At 39.4% G+C, this 22,279-nt stretch overlaps 1 protein-coding gene across 1 annotated transcript in view; it reads right to left on the reverse strand.

Moving 5' to 3' along the window:
* Positions 1-22,279, reverse strand: part of ABCA13 (ATP binding cassette subfamily A member 13) — a 259,148-nt gene that overhangs the window by 57,411 nt on the left and 179,458 nt on the right. Inside the window, 3 exon segments of the mRNA XM_007472367.1 lie at positions 15,488-15,591; positions 17,231-17,240; positions 17,902-18,066. Of these exon segments, the coding sequence (XP_007472429.1) occupies positions 15,488-15,591; positions 17,231-17,240; positions 17,902-18,066 (279 nt within the window).

The raw sequence follows: 22,279 nt of genomic DNA on the forward strand, positions 1-22,279 counted from the left end.
TGGGAAAATTAAAAAAGAAAAAAAATCAAGAAGATGTCTTAGTACCAAAGGAAGTAAGCTTTCACTGATTAAGAGAACCCATATAGAGTCTTCATTAGGACTTTTAGTGCAAGAAAGGAAATGCCATGGTGTTTCAGGGCTCAACTATGAGCAGTATGTATATAATCATAATAGTATAAACACTGAATAAGTTAACCACTGTCTATATGTATTCCTTAAAACATATGAAAAATAATATAGTTCAAAGGATGAAAACAAGATCACTGACATTCATGATTTAGATAAAATCAGCATTCATTCCTGAAAAGAATTCCAGAAAAAATTATGGAAAAAATTCCAGAAAATTTTTTCTGAAAAAATTCAGAAAAAGTGAGTTCTTAGTAAAAGATACTTATTACCAATGCAGGTTTAAGCATAATTCTAGTTCAAATAAAACAATGAAAAATATATAGAAGTATAAATATTAGAACTTAAGAAGTAATATTTTTCTCTACCAAAAAAAGTGGAGATACTCAACTAAGAAAATATTAGATCAAATAGAATAATTTAACAAAATGGTTGGTCAAAGCTTAAAAAAAGATAGTTTCCTTGTATGTCAACATTCACCAATTAAAAATATAAGAGAAGGAAAGTTCCATTCACGGCACTATCAAATTACATAAAATGAAATGTGGAGGAGTATTCAAAAAGTGAAATATATAAGCTATATTAAAATTTAATGAGGAATCTGCTAGAAAACTGCAGAAACTGGAGTGACAATAGTCCTAAATGAGGAGACTCAACATCATCAATCTTTTCAATGTTTTGACAACTGTTTCTATCTCTGTAGATTTCAAAACAGGAAAATTCTCATGGCTAAAAATGAAAGGACTGGCTTTGATAGTAAAACATGTTATGAAACCGTAGCTTAAAAGATAAGGTAGACTTTGTGCCAGAAAATGCAAACAAGTTCAAAATTAAAAGCACATAAACATATCAAGTTCATATAAACATACCTAACAGTGTATTAAATAAGTGGGTCATTTCAAATCAATAAAGATAGACTGTTGAATAAAGGGTATGGTAATAAGTGGATAACCTTTTTTTCTAATTCAAATCTTAATTCTCTCTCACTCTTTTAACCCTGAATAAGATACAGATCCATAAGGATTTAGATATAAACAAACAAGGAACTAGAATTTTATCTTGGGTGACTATCCCTCCTTAGGTGGGGAGGTCAGTACTATGCCTTTCTGTGCGTTACTCTAGGGTCAAAAATCAACCACACCAGGTAGAGATCAAGTCACTGGAATAACTAGAAAGGAAAAACTAACATCATCTCATCTCTAAGCATAAAGGGATGTCTGGGAATTCAGACTGTTGATAATGTCAACTGCTCCCATGTGGATGTTAAACAAAAAAAGTGGTGTACGGTTAGTTGGCTTAATTTTGTGGTTCTTTAGAAGTGTTTAGAATTATATTATTTGTTTTCTCTCAGAATGCATTTCCAGTGCTCCTGCTGCAGAGGGTGGGTGTGAAGAATGACATGTGTGGGCCCCTGTTCTAGGAGGTTGCCCAGCTCTGCTGTAGAGCCCACGCACTGTGGTCAGGCACGGACCGAGGCTCTGCCCTTCACCACTGCACTGCAAGACGTTTATGAGTGTCGAGTTTATTCCGCCAGGTTTGATGCAGACAAAAGATGAAGTGTGCATGAACGTTACCTGCACTAAAGTGACAGTGTGAAACACACCGTGATTAGATCGAAGCAAAAAGAGAGAAAGGGCAATGTCTGTTCAGTTCCCAGTGGATGTGGCTTCTGTGTGGTACATACTCAACATCTTAGTTTTTCCAGAAAAGAGGAAGAAGTGAGTGGAAAAGAGGGAAGGAGGGAATGGTGGGGTCCAGGGAGGAGGAGGACAAAGAGAAGAGAGCTCCATGGACAGCTCTTTTATCCCCATCTGCCATGTGACTCAGTGAAGCCCTGTGGGATGCTGCCTGGTGACAGCGGACACAGGGGGGCAGGGGGGCACAGAGCAGCGATGACTTGTCTCCACGTAGAAAATGTGAAATCCTAACCCCCAGGGCCTCAGAATGGGATTGCCGACTGCACTGGGGATGGGCCCTTGGAGAAGTAACTAAGGTCGAATGAGGTCATAAGGGTGGAGCAAAAGGACTGGTGTCCCTCTAAGAAGAGAAACAGAGAGCCCCAGGCAGCATGAGGACACAGCAAGAGGGCAGCCGTCTGCAAGCCCAGGAGGGAGGTCTCCACGGAGCCCAACCCGCTGACACCTTGACCTTGGACTTTTCATCTTCAGAACCGTGAGAAAATAGGGAGGGAAGGGCTGGGAGTTTGGGGTTAGCAGATGCAAACCATTATATACAGGATGGATAAACAACAAGGTCCTACTCTAGAGCACAGGGAACTATATTCAATGCCCTGTGATAAACCATAATGGAAAAGAATATGAAAAAGGAATATATATATATATGTATAACTGAGTCACTTTGCTGTAGAGCGGTAATTAACACAACATTGTAAATCAACTATACTTCAATTAAAAAAAAAATGATCCCTGGGAAAATAAATTTCTATTGCCTAAGCCACCCACATTTCTATTGCCTAAGTCTGTTATTTTGCTGTAGCAGTCCTAGCAAACTATCACATATATAATAGTGTAATATTACACACACGCAAACACACACATACTGTTATTCAACCAGTGGTGTTATCCACTGTGGAAAGAAAAACAATTTTTAAAATTTATTTCCATAAATGTCAAACTGCAGCTGGGAGGGAATAGGGCATCACTTCACACTCTACGACTAAGGCAAGTCTCCCCGACTGTCTGGCCTCCGCTTCCCCACCTGGACGATGAAAGGGTTGATCATTTATTGAGGAAAACTACACTCATCAGGGAGCTCACCATCCAATAAACGGACGGCCAAAGGTGAGACACAATGGGACAGGGCATTTCAACAGGGATACGGTCAAGTCCAGTCCTAGGACGGAGCTGGGGATAATCCTACCATCCTAATGGGAGTCTGCTGACCTGTTTGTACTTGACATTGGTGGGGAATCAGGGCTCCTCGGGTGAAGGGGCCCTGTGGGGAACATAAAGAGAGAGTGCTGAGGAAGGGACAGAGACAGAACCCGCAGGATGCTGGGGACGGCTCAGCCACCATGTGGTGGGAGACCAGCAGAGGGGAGAAGGGTTCACAGTTGCAGGGGGGGCAGTTTACAGAGAGTGAATGAGCTCAGACAGTTGACTAACTCTGAGTTTAATATTCGAAGCTCATATTTGAACCCTCTTACAGATCAGTATATAAGCTGTAAGTTCGTGATGTTTTTAATTTTTTGTTTTATATTGCAGTATAGTTGATTAACAATGTTGTGTTAGTTTCAGGTGTACAGCAGTGATTAGTCCATGTATCTATTCTTTTTCAAATTATTTTCCCATTTTAGGTTATTACAGAGTATTCAGCAGTGTTCCTTTGTGATTGTCTTTGTCACTTAAAAATCTTTGGATGAAAATCAAATATCCGAAGCTGCTGTTCCGACCACCCCCTACCCCTAGCAGTCTATTTATTAAAGAAAATATGGTTCTATGTTACCGTAGCCTTAGAAAAAAACATATTCTCAATTTATAGAGGCCTCCAGCAGGCTTTTGTATTTCAGTGTCTGAGAAAGGAAGCAGTTGCCTCCAAAGTCCTTCAGTGAGCATTATCCCTTAATTAACAAAATGCTTAAGGACCCAGCTCTACCAGGGGATGCTCAGAGCTCTTCTAATACCGATTTGTAATGAAACACACAGATTACCCAAGATGAGGCAATTATAGTGGCGCATCAGGCCAGGAGTATAGAGCAGTTTTGCTGGCATAGGATAAAGCTATATCAAGAAATAATAAATCCCACTGCACACTCTGTATGAAAGGTCAGCAGTCCTTTACATCTTGAAGGTATTTTTCATTACAAAAATTACATTCTCAGCTCCAAAATAATACTATTATTGCAACTATGTATTTATGTATGCATGCATATGTATAGATAGATAAATAGATTTCTTTTGCAAAACTGAGACTACAAGAATAAGAATAACTTTAATGTAAGATTATAGAGAGATTTCCTTCATTGTTTTCCTAGCTATATTAGTATTGTTAAATTGCCATTTAATTTAAAATAGAAATGCATGTTCATGTAATTCCTAGTTGATGTGGTTATGATTTAACTTACTTTAATTTGGGATTCATGTCAGTCTAAAGGAAGATAAGGCTTTTATAAGCAATAAAGGAGCTCTATGTATTTTACATAGGTATTGCAGTAGTTTAAATGAAGCAGAGGAATCTGTTTATCAACTCCAAAGTGCTGTACCCATAATACTGATGGTGTTACAGCACTTAATACTTACTGCTCCCACAAATTCTGTTAGTGATCATTTAAGACAGGAGGAAACTAAGGCCAAAAAAAATCCATCCCACTTACACATATTAAAGCAGAGCAGGCTCCAAAAATGCTGGTCTGAAATGTGAAGAGAAAGCCTTGTGTCTTAAAAGAGTTTTCCTATTGCTTATTTATTTAATTACCTGACAATTTAACACGTGATCATGATACAAGATTTGAAAAACAGAGGAAGGAATAAGGAACAAATAGGAATAATTGATAATTCCCTACCTAGATGTAATAACTGTTGACCTATCCAGAAATTCCAGCTTTTTCATCCATGCTATTATTCCATTATTTCTGTGTACATTCCTGCTGCTAAGAAGGTGCCTTTGGTGTAATTCCTCACCTTCCAACAGAAATTCCTCCAGCCATGGAAATGTTCTGCATCTGTGCTATCTGAAACAGAAGAACCTGGTAAGCTCTTGAAATGGTGCTAGTGCTACCAAGAAATTAAATTTAAAATTAATTTAATTTATTTAAATTGAAGCTTAGAAGCCATGGGTGCTTAGTAATGACTATTTTGAACAGGTACAAGTCTAATTCCACACCCTTATGATGATTTGTGTTTTCTCTTTTTTTCTCTGTTTTTGGAATTCTGCACTTTTACTATAAAATGCCTAAGTATGAACATCTTATCTGTTATGCTTGAGAAGCATAGTGCTTTTCAGCCTAAAGAGTCATCTTTTTTATTAGTACTGAAAAATTCTTAGCTATTATTTCTTTCATCGGTGCCTTTATTCCATTCTCCCTGTTCTATTGTTCACAAATCTGATTAAACACATGTTGGATCTTCTCTTTCTATCCCTCATCTCTCTTAATATCTCTTTCACATATTTTTCATAAGCTGGGTATTATTTGTTTTCAACACAAGAACTATGTTTTCTTTTTGATTTCAATGACCATCTTTTTCAATCCTAGAAGGTGTTTTTTTCAAATCTGTTCTTTTTTATGATGTCATGTTGCTTCCTTCATGTTGTACGTTCTGTGTGAGGTTGCATTTCTATTGTATTAGATTCTTAGTAGGCCAACTCTCCCCTTTGTCATATCCATCGATGTATATCCTCAGTGGATAACTTTCTGTGAGTTTTGTAATGTTTGATTGCAAACTCCATTTTAGTGGCACTCTTTCTTAAATTGAAATTCCCATAAAGTGTAAGTTGTGGGAGCTTCCTTTCAAATAAGTTTTGTGTTTTCTTCTTCCAGGTGCCCACGGGGACCATGTTTTTTTTTTTTTTTTTTTTTTTTTTTTTTTGTTTAAAGATGCCTACTAACACACGGTTTTTAGATTTATTATTATTATTATTTTACATCTTTATTGGAGTATAATTGCTTTACAATGGTGTGTTAGTTTCTGCTTTATAACAAAGTGAATCAGTTATACATATACATATGTTCCCATATCTCTTCCCTCTTGTGTCTCCCTCCCTCCCTCCCTCCCTATCCCACCCCTGCAGGCGGTCACAAAGCACTGAGCTGATCTCCCTGTGCTATGCGGCAGCTTCCCACTAGCTATCTACCTTATGTTTGGTAGGGTATATATGTCCATGCCTCTCTCTCGCTTTGTCACAGCTTACCCTTCCCCCTTCCCATATCCTCAAGCCCATTCTCTAGTAGGTCTGTGTCTTTATTCCTGTCTTACCCCTAGGCTCTTCATGACATTTTTTTTTCTTAAATTCCATATATATGTGTTAGCATACGGTATTTGTCTTTATCTTTCTGACTTACTTCACTCTGTATGACAGACTCTAGGTGTATCCACCTCATTACAAATAGCTCAATTTCGTTTCTTTTTATGGCTGAGTAATATTCCATTGTATATATGTGCCACATCTTCAGACTACCTTCCTCACAAGAGGTAGAATCCCAGGGTTTCAAAATCCAGGGGAGACCTTGCCTTTAAAACTGTAAGCCTCAATAGAAACCAACAAGTTTTCTTATCATCTTTCTCTGCCATTTTTTCAAGAACCCATTGCGCCAGTGAGGATGCAGCCCTTTTCAGTGATGCTAGATTTATACAGGGTTTCGGTTCAAAGTTTCCCCTTGTGCAAAGCTTCAGCCTCATCTCTTCACCTTCAGGGACCTTAAAACCTCAGCCTCCAATTCCCAGACCCACAGTCGCTCTGCCCCTTTGTCAGGCAGCCACAGCACCAGCCCAAGCAAGCACTCCATTTTGTGAGCTTCTTTTTCCTTTATAGAACCAGGATTCCCTTTCTTTCTTGTGGCCTCAGATAAGCACTTATAAAATAACTGTGGTTTAACCTTTATCTAGTAATAGAGCGTTTTCAGGTCATTCTAATCTTTCACCTTAACTGTCATTAAATATTGTTTAATTGACTTTGTAACTACTTTATATATTATGTCTCTCTATTCTCTGTCTTTTTTGATCACTGTTTTTGCCTTTAAATTTCAGTACTTTCAAATACAAAAAAATGTAAAATTTCCACATTTAAATATATCCATATTTTATATTAATGTTCAGAAATAATTCCCCATTGAATAATGAATGTTTATATTTACTTGCATTATTTCTAGGTTTCTATGAGAAACATTACACACTGGTCTCAGGAAAATTTGGTAACATTATTACCAAGGTACTAGTAACATGGAATATATGAAGTGGTGAGGTTTTTGAGTGGGAGGTTAAAAGAAGTTAATTGCTGTTACCAGAGAAATTATTTATAAAGATGAATCAATGACCTACACTTTTTAAGTACAAAATAAAACACTTCAAGTTTCGTAAACATTTCTGTGGGCAGCCTGTTCACTTTTTAAAGTGCAAATAAAAGTGTCTGAGTTTTACCAAAAAAAAAATTCATGACCAGTATATATTCAGATAAGTACTGAGAAGTACTGATAAGTACTTCAGAGAAGTACTGAGAAGTACTGAGATAAGTACTGAGAAGTACTTCAGAGAAGTACTGATAAGTCTGAGAAAGATAGAAGTGTTGGTATATATCTTTCTGAAAGGAATATTTAAATATATACATTTTAACATATACTATATATTTAATACATAAGTATATTTAATATGTGATATATAAATATATATAATATATTTAAGATATAAAAATACATATGTAGTTATTGGGATCCGAAGGTATTACTGAGATCAGAATAATTAGGGTGTGGAAAAGGAGGTTGGTCTTAGGATCAAGAACAGATAAGAGAGGTGAACTGAAAGGAAAAATGCAAACAGGATTTGGAGTTGTTTCTTTTTTTTTCCACCATGTAAATATTTATTTGTGGATAATCATCAATCAGTAGGACCAGCAGAAACTGATGCAGCCTCCACAATGCTGACAGGATATGACACTTACAAACACGTTCAACACGCACAGGGCCTCGTTCCAAAGCTGCTTTACACCCGCCAAGGAGCCTCCGATATCTCATGAGCCTCCGAGCTCATTCCCAGGAGGGACCAGTCAGGTCGGCTGGGCTCTGAGTCAGCACCTCAGTCCTCCTGTTAGTCCAGTGTCACGATCATTGGCCTAAATCCCAACTATCAGTTGTTTGGTGACTTGTACGTTGTGAACATGGATTCAAATCCTCTGCCCCTCCCTGGAAGTCTGCGCTCCACTCAATCCTCTGAATCTCAGATTCCCAATTTGCTAAATTAGGGTAACAGCCTTTTCCCAAAGTTGTTACAATTATTAGGTGATATTGAGAAAGCCAAGCCCCTAACACAGAGCTGGTGAGCATTTTAACACTGTGCTCACCAAACAACAGGGCAGGTGGGTTTGGCCTGTGGTGTTCCAATTTGTGACCACTGCCGTTATACCAGGAGCTCGTGATACTTTAAACCAAATTGGAATAGTCAGGACATAGTCTCAGGTTTGAGGATAAGCATTCACAAAAATTAATAACATGTCCTCAAACAAGAGACAAAAGGAACCCTAATCTAACAAATGACTGAATTGCTGTGTTTCAATTAGGTAGAAGTAAATTATGAGGTTCCTGGGCAGAAATATACATACCAACTCTCTAAGTAGTTAAAAATTCCATTGTGTTCTAATTATCCATTTAATCCCTTGAATACCAATGTGCAATTAACATTACAAATAATCAGTGTTAAAAATATAATTAATGCAAGAGTGATCTAGTTATAATTAAACTAATTACACAGATATGTAGCATAATAAGGGTCTTATAGACCATTATGTGGATGTAAATTTATTCTTCCTTTCAAGACCAGCTATTTGAATTTCATTTTCCAATTACTTGACAAATGATGGAATGGGATTATTAAGGAGAGAAACAGCCTTCCAGGGCTGAAAAAATAAACCATATACTTTTGTTTTCTTTTGACATTCTGATCCTTTTGTCCATATGTACTTGTAAAGAGAAATTAGGGGAAAGAAAATGCACCACACAATCAGCAAAAACTGCAGAGAAAAATCATCAACATAACACTTGAGAGAGCTTCAACTGCACATGGCATGGTTCCCTTTCCGGATGGTAGCTAGGATCTACAACCCCAACCCCACAGAGCTCATACACTCACTCAACTGAACAGTTCTCTCTATTTTCTGTTCTTGAACATAATTAGTTCCAAATATTGACTTTTTATCAATAGTTATAGACTCACTGAAGTTTAATTGTATTCTCTGCCCACAGATAGCAATGATTATAACAGTTAAGAACCATATAAATCAACTATAATATAAAATAAAAATTAAATTAAAAACAAACAAACAAAAAACAGCCAACAGATAGCACGACGTTTAAACATGCAGAATTTGGAGTAAGACAGATATGCTTTCAGGTCTCCGACTGTCCTCACGGAAGCTAAGAAAGGGAACAGTCCTTACGTGAGGAGTGCATGCCAGCTGCTGGACATTGAGACCTTGCTGAATCTTCCATGTCTGAGCCATCATCATTCCTAGTACAAGGATGAGGAAACCAGACTCGGGGGAAGGGGAGAGGCAAGAAAATGCCCCCTTAAGGAGTGAAAGGGATAACGAAGCACAAAGTAACCTTCTGATATATTCTAAATCTATCAGAATAATACAACCAAAAACAAACAAGCAAACAACTCCTAATTTTTCACCTCTGAGGGTGATTGGAAATCAATTGATTATCTTAAAAACTGAGTAGATAAAAAGGGAAAACAAAAACAAGCATTTATCTGTCCTTTTTTATATAAACTATATCTCTGGGTAGTGAAATAAAATGTAATGAAAGCAACTCCTTATAAAATTATTCCAGCTAGTAAATGAAAACAAAACGATAAGAGTTAGAATACTACCATTTTGCAATTTCCAATGAATTAATGCATTAACCTTGGCATTAGACATCAAAAAAGGAGTGAAGACCAGATATCAGATGGTTCTTGATGAAAAGAAAAAAAAAGCAGAAACATTACCTCCTGCTTATTTATGTCAAAGGATAGACCTCAAGCCTGATTATACCTCTGGATCCAGCTGCAACTTGCAAGAAACAGGACAGAGCATCACGTTAGACCTCATTGCTTGTATGCAATTAGCACAGTTCACAGGCAGGTCTCCAAGTCCAGTGGCCCAGGATCAAAGGTAGACTATAAAGAAAAGAAAAAAACGAATAGGGGACCTGTAGACTGAGGGTCTGAAAGTCCTATGAGGTCTTTACAAATGAGCAAGGTCAAACGCTGATGTCCAGGGACACTCTGGGGTGATAAAGCCACATAGGATCCTCTGGCACAGGGGTGTGGTTGAGGCAGGGCAGGCTGACTGGCTTCCCAGTTAGCTGCCAGAGTTCTGGGTCTTGGTCTGAGTCTTGGTTATAAAAGTTTGCCTTATAAAAATATACTTAGTTACATTTTAAAAAATCAGGAAAGGAGTTACCTTTGAAGGGGAGAAATGACTGGATAGAGATTTAAGGGGCCTTGTGCTGTTTCTTGAGTGAGACACAGATTACAAAAGGGTTTCACTTTGTGAAGATTCATTGAGATGTTCTTTTCTATAACGTCAATAAAAATTTTTTAAGAATTTTTTTAATATATTAAACCAAGAAACACAAGATTTTGAGTAAGTATAAATATTCTTCTATGTAAATTTTGGAAAAACAAAATCAAAATTGTATATGTTGTTTACAGAATAATGACAGCAATAATATCACACATTAAATGTTTAGGGTCAAAGTAAAGCTGTACAAAGAAATATTTATAGACAATGATTTGATACTTTATTTAAAGAAAAAAAGATTTTAAAAATCATTCAAATCAAGAAGTTAAAAATAAAACCACAAAACTAGATTGAGAAAAGCACGGTAGAGAGGTTAATAAAAATGACAAAATTTAATAAATTTGTCTGAAAAAAATTTGAATTGCTGAAAAACTGAAAAAAAATTTGAATTGCTAAATAAATTCAATCTTTCATTCTTTGTAAAGTAAAATAGTCAAAGTCTGGGAAGTACAAAGACAATTTTATAGGAAAAAAATCACAAGTTATACAGGCACAGAGAGGAGAAAAAAATATAACTATTAAGATAATAATAGTTATAACTCCATGTAAGTAGTTAAAAATTTTAAATTAAGTAAATAGGTTTATTATAAAACTTAAATTGTCAAAATAACAACAAAAATTAAAAACAGGAGTAATTTAATAGTAAGGATTTAAAATGAGATTTTTCAACAACAAACTACTTTTCATGATGAAATGCTATATAAAATTTAGCAAATAAGAAAATATTTAAATCCATGACAAAACAAAGTATACTGCAGAAAGATCAATAATCAGAAATTTTTATTTATGACATAAATATGTCACAGGGATGAAATGTATGTGTGGGGAATATAGTCAAGAATAATGTAATAACTTTGTGTGGTGACAGATGGTAACTAGACTTATCGTGGTGATACTGTTGTAATGTATGGAAATGTCAAATCACTATATTGTGCACCAGGACCTAACACAGTGTTGCGGATCAGTTATACTTCAGACAAAGAAACAAACTCATAGAAAAAGAGATGAGATCTGTGGTTAGCAGAGGAGGGCATGGGGGAAGGGGAACTGAGTGAAGGCTGTCAAAAGGTACAACTTCCAGTTATAAGGTAAATAAATAAGTACTAGGCATGTAATGTACAAGATGATTAATACAATTAACCCTGCAGTGTGTTACATATGAAAGTTGTTTAGAGAATACATCCTAAGAGTTCTCATCACAAGGAAAATATGTTTTTTTCTTTTATTTTATACCTAAATAAAATGATGAATGTTCACTAAACTTGTGATAATCATTCCATGATGTATGTAAGTCAGATCATTATGCTGCACTCCTTAAACATATATAGTTTATAAATTTATACTGTTATGTCAATTATATCTCAATGAAACCAAAAGAAAAAAATGAAAAATAAAAAGAAATACTATCATTAAGTGAGTAATAAGATACACTGCCATTTAACATTGTTTCGATGGTTTTAGGGAAAGCAAAAAGAAAACTGGAATCAGAGGCATTACCACAGGAGGGAAAGGAGATGTTTCATGAATTACTGGGATAAGCATTGTATCCTAGATAGATTAAAATACTTTTTAAAAGGAATTAGATTTATTTCAGTGAATGAAAAATATACAACGTTTGCAGAAAAGAAGACACAGCATTCACATGTCAGTTCTTTTCAAACTAATTTATAAATGCAACATAAAATCAATTAAAATTCCAGTGAGAATTGTGGACACAATGCTTTACATTTTTTTCTCTACATAAAAAATAAAATGATCCAAATGAACTTATATACAAAACAGAAACAGACCCACAGACAAACTTATGGTTACCAAAGGGGAAAGTGGGGGAGGGATAAATTAGGAGTTTGGGGTTAACATAAACACACAACTATGTATAAAACAGACAAACAACAAGGTCCTGCTGTATAGCCCAGGGAACTATACTCGATATTTTGTAATAAACTCGAAAAGAATCTGAAAAAACATATATGTATATGCGTATAACTGAATCACTTTGTTGTATACCTGAAACTAACACATTGTAAATCAACTATGCTTAAATTTAAAAGAAATGACTAGGGCTTCCCTGGTGGCGCAGTGGTTGAGAGTCCGCCTGCCAATGCAGGGGACACGGGTTCCTGCCCCGATCCAGGAAGATCCCACATGCCGTGGAGGGGCTGGGCCCGTGAGCCATGGCCACTGAGCCTGCACATCCAGAGCCTGTGCTCCGCAATGGGAGATGTCACAACAGTGAGAGGCCCCCGTACAGCAAAAAAAAAAAGAAAAAAGAAAAAAAATGAAATGACTAATAGATATTTATTTACTTCATTCACTGCTGTGTAACAAATGTGTAGAATAGAAAAACACACTTAAACATAAATATCTCTGTGCATCAGAAACAAAAGAGTACAGGATGCAGGGTCTGAAGCCACTGGTCGCTGCATTCTGACCTGAATTACACACAGCAGCTAGGAATCGGGCCCCTGCGAGGTAACGGGGACTAAATGCACTCGTATAGGGATGCAAAGGGACCAGGGCTCAGCTTAGTGTGTGACACCTGCGTCTAGAGCCCCACCTCTCCCAGGAGGAGGCTGAGAAGGTGACGTGGAGGCTGCTCATTTCCAGGCCAGGTCCCAGAGTGAGACCGGGACCTGGCGATGCAAGGACTCACATGGGCCGTCTGCCTGCGGCTACAGGACGGGAACCCCAAGCTGTCAACATACGACCTGGCCCTGGACGAGAGATCTAGGGAGTAAATAGCTGAAAGAGCAGCAAACTGATACACGGAAGGTGACAGAAAAAGCGGCAAACTGATACACAGAAGGTGAGAGAATGAGAGTAAAATCACATAAACTCACTCGCGAGGTAAACCAGCAAAATCTCTAGCCATGAAAAAAACAAAGAAGAAAGTCCCAAAAGATAAACAATTAAGATATGAATTACCTCCTGATGAAGACAAATTCATCAGGATGAATAAATCTAAGATAGATATGCAAGGATTCTATAAAGAAAAGTGCAACATACTGAATTGATGCTTTTTAAATGACCTGAATAAATGGGTAACTACGAGACTTAAGGATAAGGAAGACAAAATATCATAGAGGTGCGAATCTCTTCAAATTATAAAATAAATTTGATTCAATTCCAATCAAGATTCAAATATTTTGACATTCTTATACAGGTTACCAAAATGATTCTAAGAATAATACCTCATAAAGGTCCCAAAGTAATCCAGACTATCCTGGAAATGAAAAACCAGGAAGACAGATAGGTGGTGCAACCCACCAGGATGCATCTGAAGCAGGAGATGGTAAAGCTGAGTCCCAGCCTGGCTGAGCACTTGGTACAGAGCAGAAGATGCTTCCAACTGACAGACAAAAGACACATGGCTGTAAAAATGGCCTTAGGCAAACTGGAATTCGGGATCAGAAAAAAAAATCAGATTGTTTTTCCATTACACCATATATTCAATTATAAACTCCATATAAATTAGAAACATGAATACAGAATAGAAGCCTCTGAAAATAAACTATGGAGAATAGCTTTATTACTTTAGAAAGAGAATTTCCTGAGACTCAAAAAGCAAGAAATAGCAAAGGAAAAAAGAGAATAAATCAGTCTTATCAAAACTGAGAACCTCTACACACACAAACTTTTAAAACAGAGTTAAAATACAAGGTACCACTGAAGCTAATACTTAAAACATATAAAGCACACAAAGGATTAATTACTAGTTGAATATATTAAAACCTCGTACATAATGAGTAACAAAAAGACAACCTTATAAGAAAAGAACAATGGTCATGACAGGTGACTGGCAGAAAGAAACCCCAGGCAACAGCTAAATATGGGGAGAGCGCTCCGTCAAGTTCATGAGTCATCAAGAAAATGCAAATTAATCTAACAGTGAAATGGCATGCCCACCAGGCTTCTAAAAAATTAAATCTTTTAATAAATATTGTTGAAGAGGATTATGAAATGTTCATGCAATAAGTATAAATGAAGTCTACACAATGATCTTTATAATCGTGTCTGATTTTAAAATACACATCTCTCTACATATTTAATCACCTACATTTCACATACACACACACACACATGCAGATAATAGATAAAATTAGATATATACACACAGATATCTATGCATGTTTAAATTAAACTAGTAGGAGACATACGAATATTAACACTGGATTTTAGGATTACAGGAACAATTTCTGTCTTCCTGGTGCCTGGCACATCATAGATGGACAATAAACTATTTGTTGATGCAAAGAATCAACTAATTAATGGATGATTATGATATTTTTGAACTTTTTTCAGTTATGATATTTTTGAACTTTTTTCAATTATTGTATTTGAACCTATATAAGAAAAATCTGAAGCAAATTACTTCCAAGTCTACTTAGGAATAACTCTAGGATCCCAGGTAGACAGACTGTGAAATCAAGTCCAGCACTGAGAACTTGGTGGCTATTTATATCATGACCTTCAGAGAATGTAGCAAAAGGCATGTCTCTTCTTTATGTCAGTTCAAGGACAGATTTCTGAAATCTGTTATCAAGTTACAATGAATTCACTATAGTAGGAAAAGCAGAAAGATATAGGCCAGGACGTCATCACACAGCACTGAGAATCAGAAGAGCGGGGTATAGGATGGGATTTGGGAACAGTGATAGGATTGGGACACACACGAATGCCACGCTATTGGAAGACTAGCTGGAAAACTGCTGTACTGCCCGAAAGATGAGGTCCGGGTGGGGAAACGATGAAACCACCATGCCCCTTCTGGTCCCTGCACTGGGGGAGGGCATCTGAAGCCCCAACAGATGGCAAAGCAAGAACCAGCCCCTGACTACTCCTTGCTCACCTAGGTTCATGGGGCAGAGCAGCCGGCACCCCTGGAAGGGGTCAGCCCTGGGCAGCTTTTGCCAACACCTCCTCTACCCTCTGGCCAGAAACATCAAGTTCATTTCATTCCCATCTGGAGGCTCTTTTCCCCCTTGTGAGGAGTGGTCATTGGAAAGTAAATTGGAGGGAAATGATCTCCTCTGACTTTAGTGCATGGGACTGAGGGGGGGCTGGGCGTCTCTGGGCTTGATGATTATCTCTACAGGCAGCAAAACAATTAAATCTGATTAAATCTTACCCCATGGGAGTCCTGAGGATGGTGTGTCCTGAGCTCAGAGGCAGGTCCCTGGTCAGCATTTTGAATGTGGTGATTTTCCCAGCTCCGTTCACCTGCCCAAAGCACTAAGAGGAGAAAACAAACAAACCATAAAATCAAAATTATATCGGAAACAGCACTTGCTTTCACCCAACTCTGAGTTGATATTTTTGGTTTGTGTTATTTGTAGACTTTTACAATCATAAAATAAATGTATAACGCGTTTTATAGCTCATGCAGAACTTCTGAAATCACCGTGGCATTTGAGTGGTGTAATTTCAGTGTTAATTCACAAACGAGTAAGCAAATTTATGTCTGAAAAACTCAAGAGGATGAGAAGTAAAGGCCAACTACCACAAATTATGCTGAAATTTTATGTCCTATCCAGGGCACATCCAACAGGCTCCCAACTATGTCCCTCTGGTAAGCGCAATATTTTTTAGGAGTCACATCATCATTATCATTATTATTCCCCTGCCTTCCTCTCTGTCTCTGTCTCTGAATCTCTCTGTCTCTCTGGCTCTCTCCTCTCACTCCGACTGTAGCCTAACGCTGACACTAATCAAGAAGACCCTCTATTCCCATACTCTCGCTCAGCACCAGGTCACATCTCCTGCTTCACTCTGTCTTACATTCCGTGGAGGAAACAATGGCCTCGCTCTTTCACGGCCCCAGCCTCTACCTTGAACCTCTGGATATCCTTAGCTGGGGATTCTGTGGTGGAAGCTGAGAGGTTTTCATTCTTACTGATCTCCTTCCAGAACACTTGTTTCCCGATGTCTGGGCACTGCTGTCTTCTGACCTAAGCTGGCTTCCTGGTTCCCTGAATCCTGGAAAAGTGACTGTTCTGGTTTCTTCTGGCCAAGCCCACCTGATTATCACAGAACCCTATTTTGTAGCTCCAGGTGCCACCTGCTTCAACACTCATGCTTCCCCCACCTTGACTGGGTCTCTCCCACGCTCTGATATAGGGGTCCATCCTGCTGCAGACCTGTCCTGTCCCATGTCACTCGTGTCACAGACCATACCTGAGCTGCTATCCCAGGTACAAGCCATCAGCCTATCTGAACTCTATCTACCCTCCTGGCTTAGGCTTAAGTTTATCTGAACCGTCCTTTTTCATAAAGTTCTGCACACCCCCTGCCTTCCCCACTCCCACAATGCTCCCATTCCTCCTTCGAGACCCCCTCTCTGGACTTACAGCTCCAAGGTGATTCACTCTGTGCCTTTGACCCTTGCCCTGCTGTTATGCAACACTGTGTATGTTTATGATCTCCCATTTCCTACCCGATTATTAATTCCTAGAGGGGCGGGGACACATCCTAGCCACCCGTCTCTTCTGCAGGCTCTTGCATGGGACTTCACATCTAAGTCATTAAACTCAGATGCTCATAAACAGCCTAGTGAAGAGAACCCAAAGGTAAATGCATCTTGGATCATTTCAGAGACTTGGAGCATCTCTCATAGGAACTTTTCCAAGTTTTTCTCTCACACTTTAGTTTAAAACTAAAGGAGAGGTAGTAGCAAGACAGAAGTTTATTTTTTAAAGCAAGGGTAAGAAAACATTTCCATAAGATGGCAAAAATCACGTAGCTAGTCTTAGAGTTGAGTAGCCAACAACTGCACAACCTACTTCTTTAACTTCTGTCCCATTTGACCACACACCTCGGTCAGGGTCTAAGGGTCCCTGGATGGATTCAGATCCATCTCTTGGCTTCTCTTTACCTCAGATCCACTCACAAATAGAGCATGGATACCAATCAGATAACGATATAACATACTTTGAATTTCTCAGAAGCTTGGTACAATGTGAATGCGAGATACTCTTTTTCTTTTTAACAGTTAATTAAAGGTAATCGTTTCCAGAACTGATTTCCCTTTATGCATTAAACACATGTTGGGAACAATTTGTATGGCTTCTGTCAGTTCAGATTAAACATTTCTACCAGAATTAATGACATACACATTCATGAAAAAACAACTCTGAGCTATGGCTGTAGTGTGTGTTTCTACCTTTCCAGAATAGCATATTACTAGACGGGCTTAACTGGCCACTTAAAGAGTACTGAAGTCCAAGCAGGAGTTAGAAGTGGTTTCCTTAATTAATTGGATTTATAAAATATTTGCACTCAATCGAATCACCCCATAAGCCAAACTAATTAAAACTCCCTGATCACTTACATTTTAAAAATTATGAAACAGAAAAAAACCCGTCACTCAATCAGCAGAGTTTTCACTAGGGAGAGAGTCGACTGACTCTCCACCTAGACCCTGCAGAGATTCCTTAAATGTGAAGCTGCTCTTAGTTTCCATTTCAGATATCCTGAGAATAACACGAACAGATGGACAATTAGAGTGACGGTGGTTTGCAAGGGTACAAACAGAAGCCTTCTTACCTCTCCCCTGAGTAGGCCCTCCTGAAGAAGCCTCTGTAACTCTTACTAAGGTTGTACAACACGAGAATGTCCCCACTAGTTCCGCCTTCCAACAGCCTCACTTGCTCTTTTTCAACATGTACGCCCTTGGAAGATGTCACTGTGCCTCGAATGGCAGAGTGACCCCTGGGAGGGTAAGTCAGAGTTAATTCACACCTGGGAAATGGACCGGAAGAATCTAGAGGGAGAGAAATGTCAGAGGTCATCTGAACAGAAGACGTGGTCCCCAGAGTCTGTGGTACCAGGTCTGGCCCACGCACCCAAGTTCTGCATCCTGTTGGCCGGTTACTATCAGGGGTCAACATTCATCCTCTAACACAAAGGAAATGTACATCTGCCTAAAAGACAGTGATGTGGATGGACGCCAAACTCAAACTACTTTTCAATTTTACGAGCAATAAAGTCATGCCAGACTTTTGTGCTAGAGGACAAGTAATTTATCGCAAAGTTATAAGAAATCAACTTTGACCACTTTTAGCAAACAGGCTCCTTAATAAAGTAGATTACCCACAAAGGTCCCCAAACACTACAGCTCCATAGCACGTGCTGGGTGGTGTAGAAGGTTGCACAGCAAGCACTCAGCAGACACCTGTCAGATGAACATAAGGTGAATTTTCACCTCTGATTTGTTGACTCAAAATCTGAGCTAGCTCACTTTCCGATCTTCCTTATGATTTTCTTTCTGGTGCATTTTAGCTTTCAAGTAAATCTCAATTTCTGCAAACTGTACTATGCCAATATTTTAATAACTAAATGAGTACAGACAATGAGATAGTATTGTACCAACATCAATTTCCTGGTTTTATCGATGTAACATTGTGATGTACTGTATTATTACATTATCACAGTATCACTGGGAGGGCACATAGGCTCTCTCTGTACTAATCTTGCTATTTCTTGTGAGCTTTAAACTATTTTAAAATAAAAAGGTATTAAAAATAAAATAAAATATCCACGGCCAGATCCCAGTGGCCCTAGTTCCTTTCCCTGTATTATTTTTTCCATACCTGAAATCACCATTGGACAAACATATAATTTTTCAAGACCCAACATAGATGATGAGAAAACATAGCTACTCAGGAGTGTGTGTTATATGATATAATTTACATAATATTCAAAAGCATGAGAAAGGAATCAGTGGTGATAAAACTAGCAGCGCTTATCTACAGAGTGGGGATTGACCCACAGGGGACTGTGGAGGGCTTCTGAGCTGCTCTTGCTCCTGTCTGGGAGAAGGGAACACAGGTGTGCTCAGTTTATGACGATCCACTGAATTGTACACTTTTCTTCCTGACCGTTGTCCCCCCTTTCCCAGGTGAGGGTGCGTCCCTGGCCCTTCAGCCTGGACTGGCTGTCCAGAAGTTGTCTCTCCCTGTACCAGGACGTGGTGCCATTTAACCCCTCCCTGTTTCTGAGACGCATCAGTTAATTCTCTCCTCATTAGCATCACCTGGGAAGCTTTACACCTGCTCCCTGGTCTTGTCCCCAGAGGGCGTCTGCCCCCAGGGTTCCAGTGCAGATGCCTACTGGTTACATCTCAAGTGGCTCTGGTGGATGGGGGGCACTGAGCAAGGTCACTGCTTGTCAGCCTCCTCTCAGCAACACACATGCAGCTCATCCCCCTGCACTGAGAATTGGGCCACTTGGCCGTCTTCCAACTGCCGATCATGAAAAATGGCATCTGTGTTACAAAGGAAGGATCCTGAAGGGTGCTGGTGTAGCAGGACTTTGCAAGGATTCGGTGCAGCTGATGTATCTGAAGGGAGACGCTGCCCTGGGCTGTGTGGCTGCTCAGACCCAGCCAGGGCCTGGGGTACAGAGAGCAGAGTCCAGCTCCAGACCAGAGAGAGAACAAATAGGAACCCCCCCCAAAGCCCACTCAACCTAACTCGGGTGTGGCCGGAGCTCAGGTTCCGATGGAGACCCAGATCTGAGCAGACAACACCGGCGGCAGCAGGACTGCAGGACGGGGACAGGTGCCGGGCAGGGAAGGGCACCGGGCAGGTGGTGGACACGCCGCTTGGGAGGGGACACAGGAAGCATCTGTGTAGATGCAGAGGGCAAGGTCTTCCTATTCTTTCCATGATTTGACTACGACAGTGTAAAACAGTTCCTGCGTGAAGGAACGCAGAGTCAAGCAGAGGAGAGTAACAGACAAACACTGTAAAACACTGGCACAAATGACACTGTTTTGAAATAATGCCATTTGCAGCAACATGGATGGACCCGGAGATTCTCATACTGAGTGAAGTAAGTCAGACAGAGACAAATACCATATGATATTGCTTATACGTGCAATCTAAAAAGAGACTACAGATGAACCTATCTACAAAACTGAAATTAAGTCACAGATGTAGAAAACAAATTTATGATTACTGGGGGGTAAGGGGGAGTGGGATAAATTGGGAGATTGGGACTGACATATACACATTACTATATATAAAATAGATAACTAATAAGGACCTACTGTAGAGCACAGGGAACTCTACTCGGTACTCCGTAATGACCTATATGGGAAAAAAAATCTAAAAAAGAGTGGATACATGTATATGTAAAACTGATTCACTTTGCTGTACACCTGAAACTAACAAAACATTGTAAATCAACTACACTCCAATAAAAATTTTTAAAAAAGAAAAACAACAACAACAACAAAGTAAAACACAGACGGCCCTGATGGAGAAAACAGGCTGTACTGGAAACACGGGGAGGACGTCAAGCCTGGCCTGGGAGATGGGAGGGGCACGAGGAGGGTCCTGGAGGTAGGGCAGTCAGTCCTGGCAAAGGACCAGCCCAGGCAGGGGACCAGACGCCAATCTCAGTGGTGAGGGCAGAGGGGGCACCCCATGCAGCATCCCTGGGCATGAGGCGCCGGACTGGAGGGGCCTGGCTAAGAACCGTGGACCTATCTTTCAGCCAATGATTAGTGACCTGGTTAGATCTGGATTTTAAAAACACATGAATTTGGTCAGGTCATTATTGTGACAGTTGTCCATAAAGGAGTGATAGGCAACTAATGTCCAAATTACATTAAATTTCTGGACTCTGTAACCTTCACATTGACAAAGAACAACAAATATTGACTATTTACTGTGAATAACAAAGATGTTATTTTTTTTTTAATAAATTTATTTATTGATTTTTGGCTGTGTTGGGTCTTCATTGCTGCATTGGGCTTTCTCTAGTTGCTGCGAGCAGGTGCCACTCCTCATTGCAGCATGCAGGCCTCTAATTGCAGTGGCTTCTCTTGTTGCAGAGCACAGGCTCTAGGCGCACGGGCTTCAGTAGTTGTGGCACGCCGAGTCAGTAGTCATGACTCACAGGCTCTAGAGCACAGGCTCAGTAGTTGTGGTGCACGGGCTTAGTTGCTCCGTGGCATGTGGGGTCTTCCTGGACCAGGGCTCGAACCCGTGTCCCCTGAACTGGCAGGCAGATTCTTAACCACTGTGCCACCAGGGGAGCCCTGAGGACGTTATCCTAAAACATGGTTTCACTTATACTCTACCAAGTAAAGGTAATACCGGAAGTCTTGAAAGAAAGATCTTTCAGTGCTGCAGGAGGATGGGACACCCTGAAATCTGCCGGAGGGGATTCTACAGAACAGGGTTCACAACAGATCAAACTAGTGAGGGCCAATTACTGAACCAATTACACTTGAAAGGCACTCAGAATTCTATTTCAAACTCAGTCAGTATTGGAAATCTACAGATTCCAGAGGGATTGTGGCTAATTCTAGAGCTTTGTGATGTGTATTCAAAATGGTTCTCCACTTGAGCAGATTAAAGGGGTTATAAAGGAGGTACTTCGATGAAGTGACTGAGACACGGAAATCCTATAAGGAAACCACCACAAAATGCTAACAGTGTGTCTATAATCTTTAATAGCTTCTCCTGTGATATGGTCCTAATTAGTGATTTCTCCAGAAAGGATCCCTTTCTTAGAAAGAGCAAGTCCACAGATTCAGGCCACAAGCATTATGGAGGGAGAGACACACATTGTGGACCCTGCACAGAAAAGCACATTCCTTCCTTAATATTTAAAATGCGTTATCTGACAGTACTTCAGATCTCCTTGCAAAACCACCTGAAACCCTATCGAGGATACAGGGAGGTGGGTGTAAGGATGCTGTGTGGCACAGGTACACGCACATGCATGTGGACAGCCCACACACGCACGTATACCCCTTGGGCTTTCGTCCTCAGCTAAAAAACAGGAGAATGTTATTAGCATCATTAATTAAATAATATTAAATCAATAAGAAGAACATGATAAGCAGTAGTAGCAACAGGATCTGGCAAAGGGTAAGTGGTTATCGGCACTGGATTTCCATACATTCCTG

The sequence above is a fragment of the Lipotes vexillifer genome, unplaced genomic scaffold (genome assembly GCF_000442215.2).
Source record: "Lipotes vexillifer unplaced genomic scaffold, Lipotes_vexillifer_v1.1 scaffold1344, whole genome shotgun sequence".
Taxonomy (NCBI): Eukaryota; Metazoa; Chordata; class Mammalia; order Artiodactyla; family Lipotidae; genus Lipotes; species Lipotes vexillifer.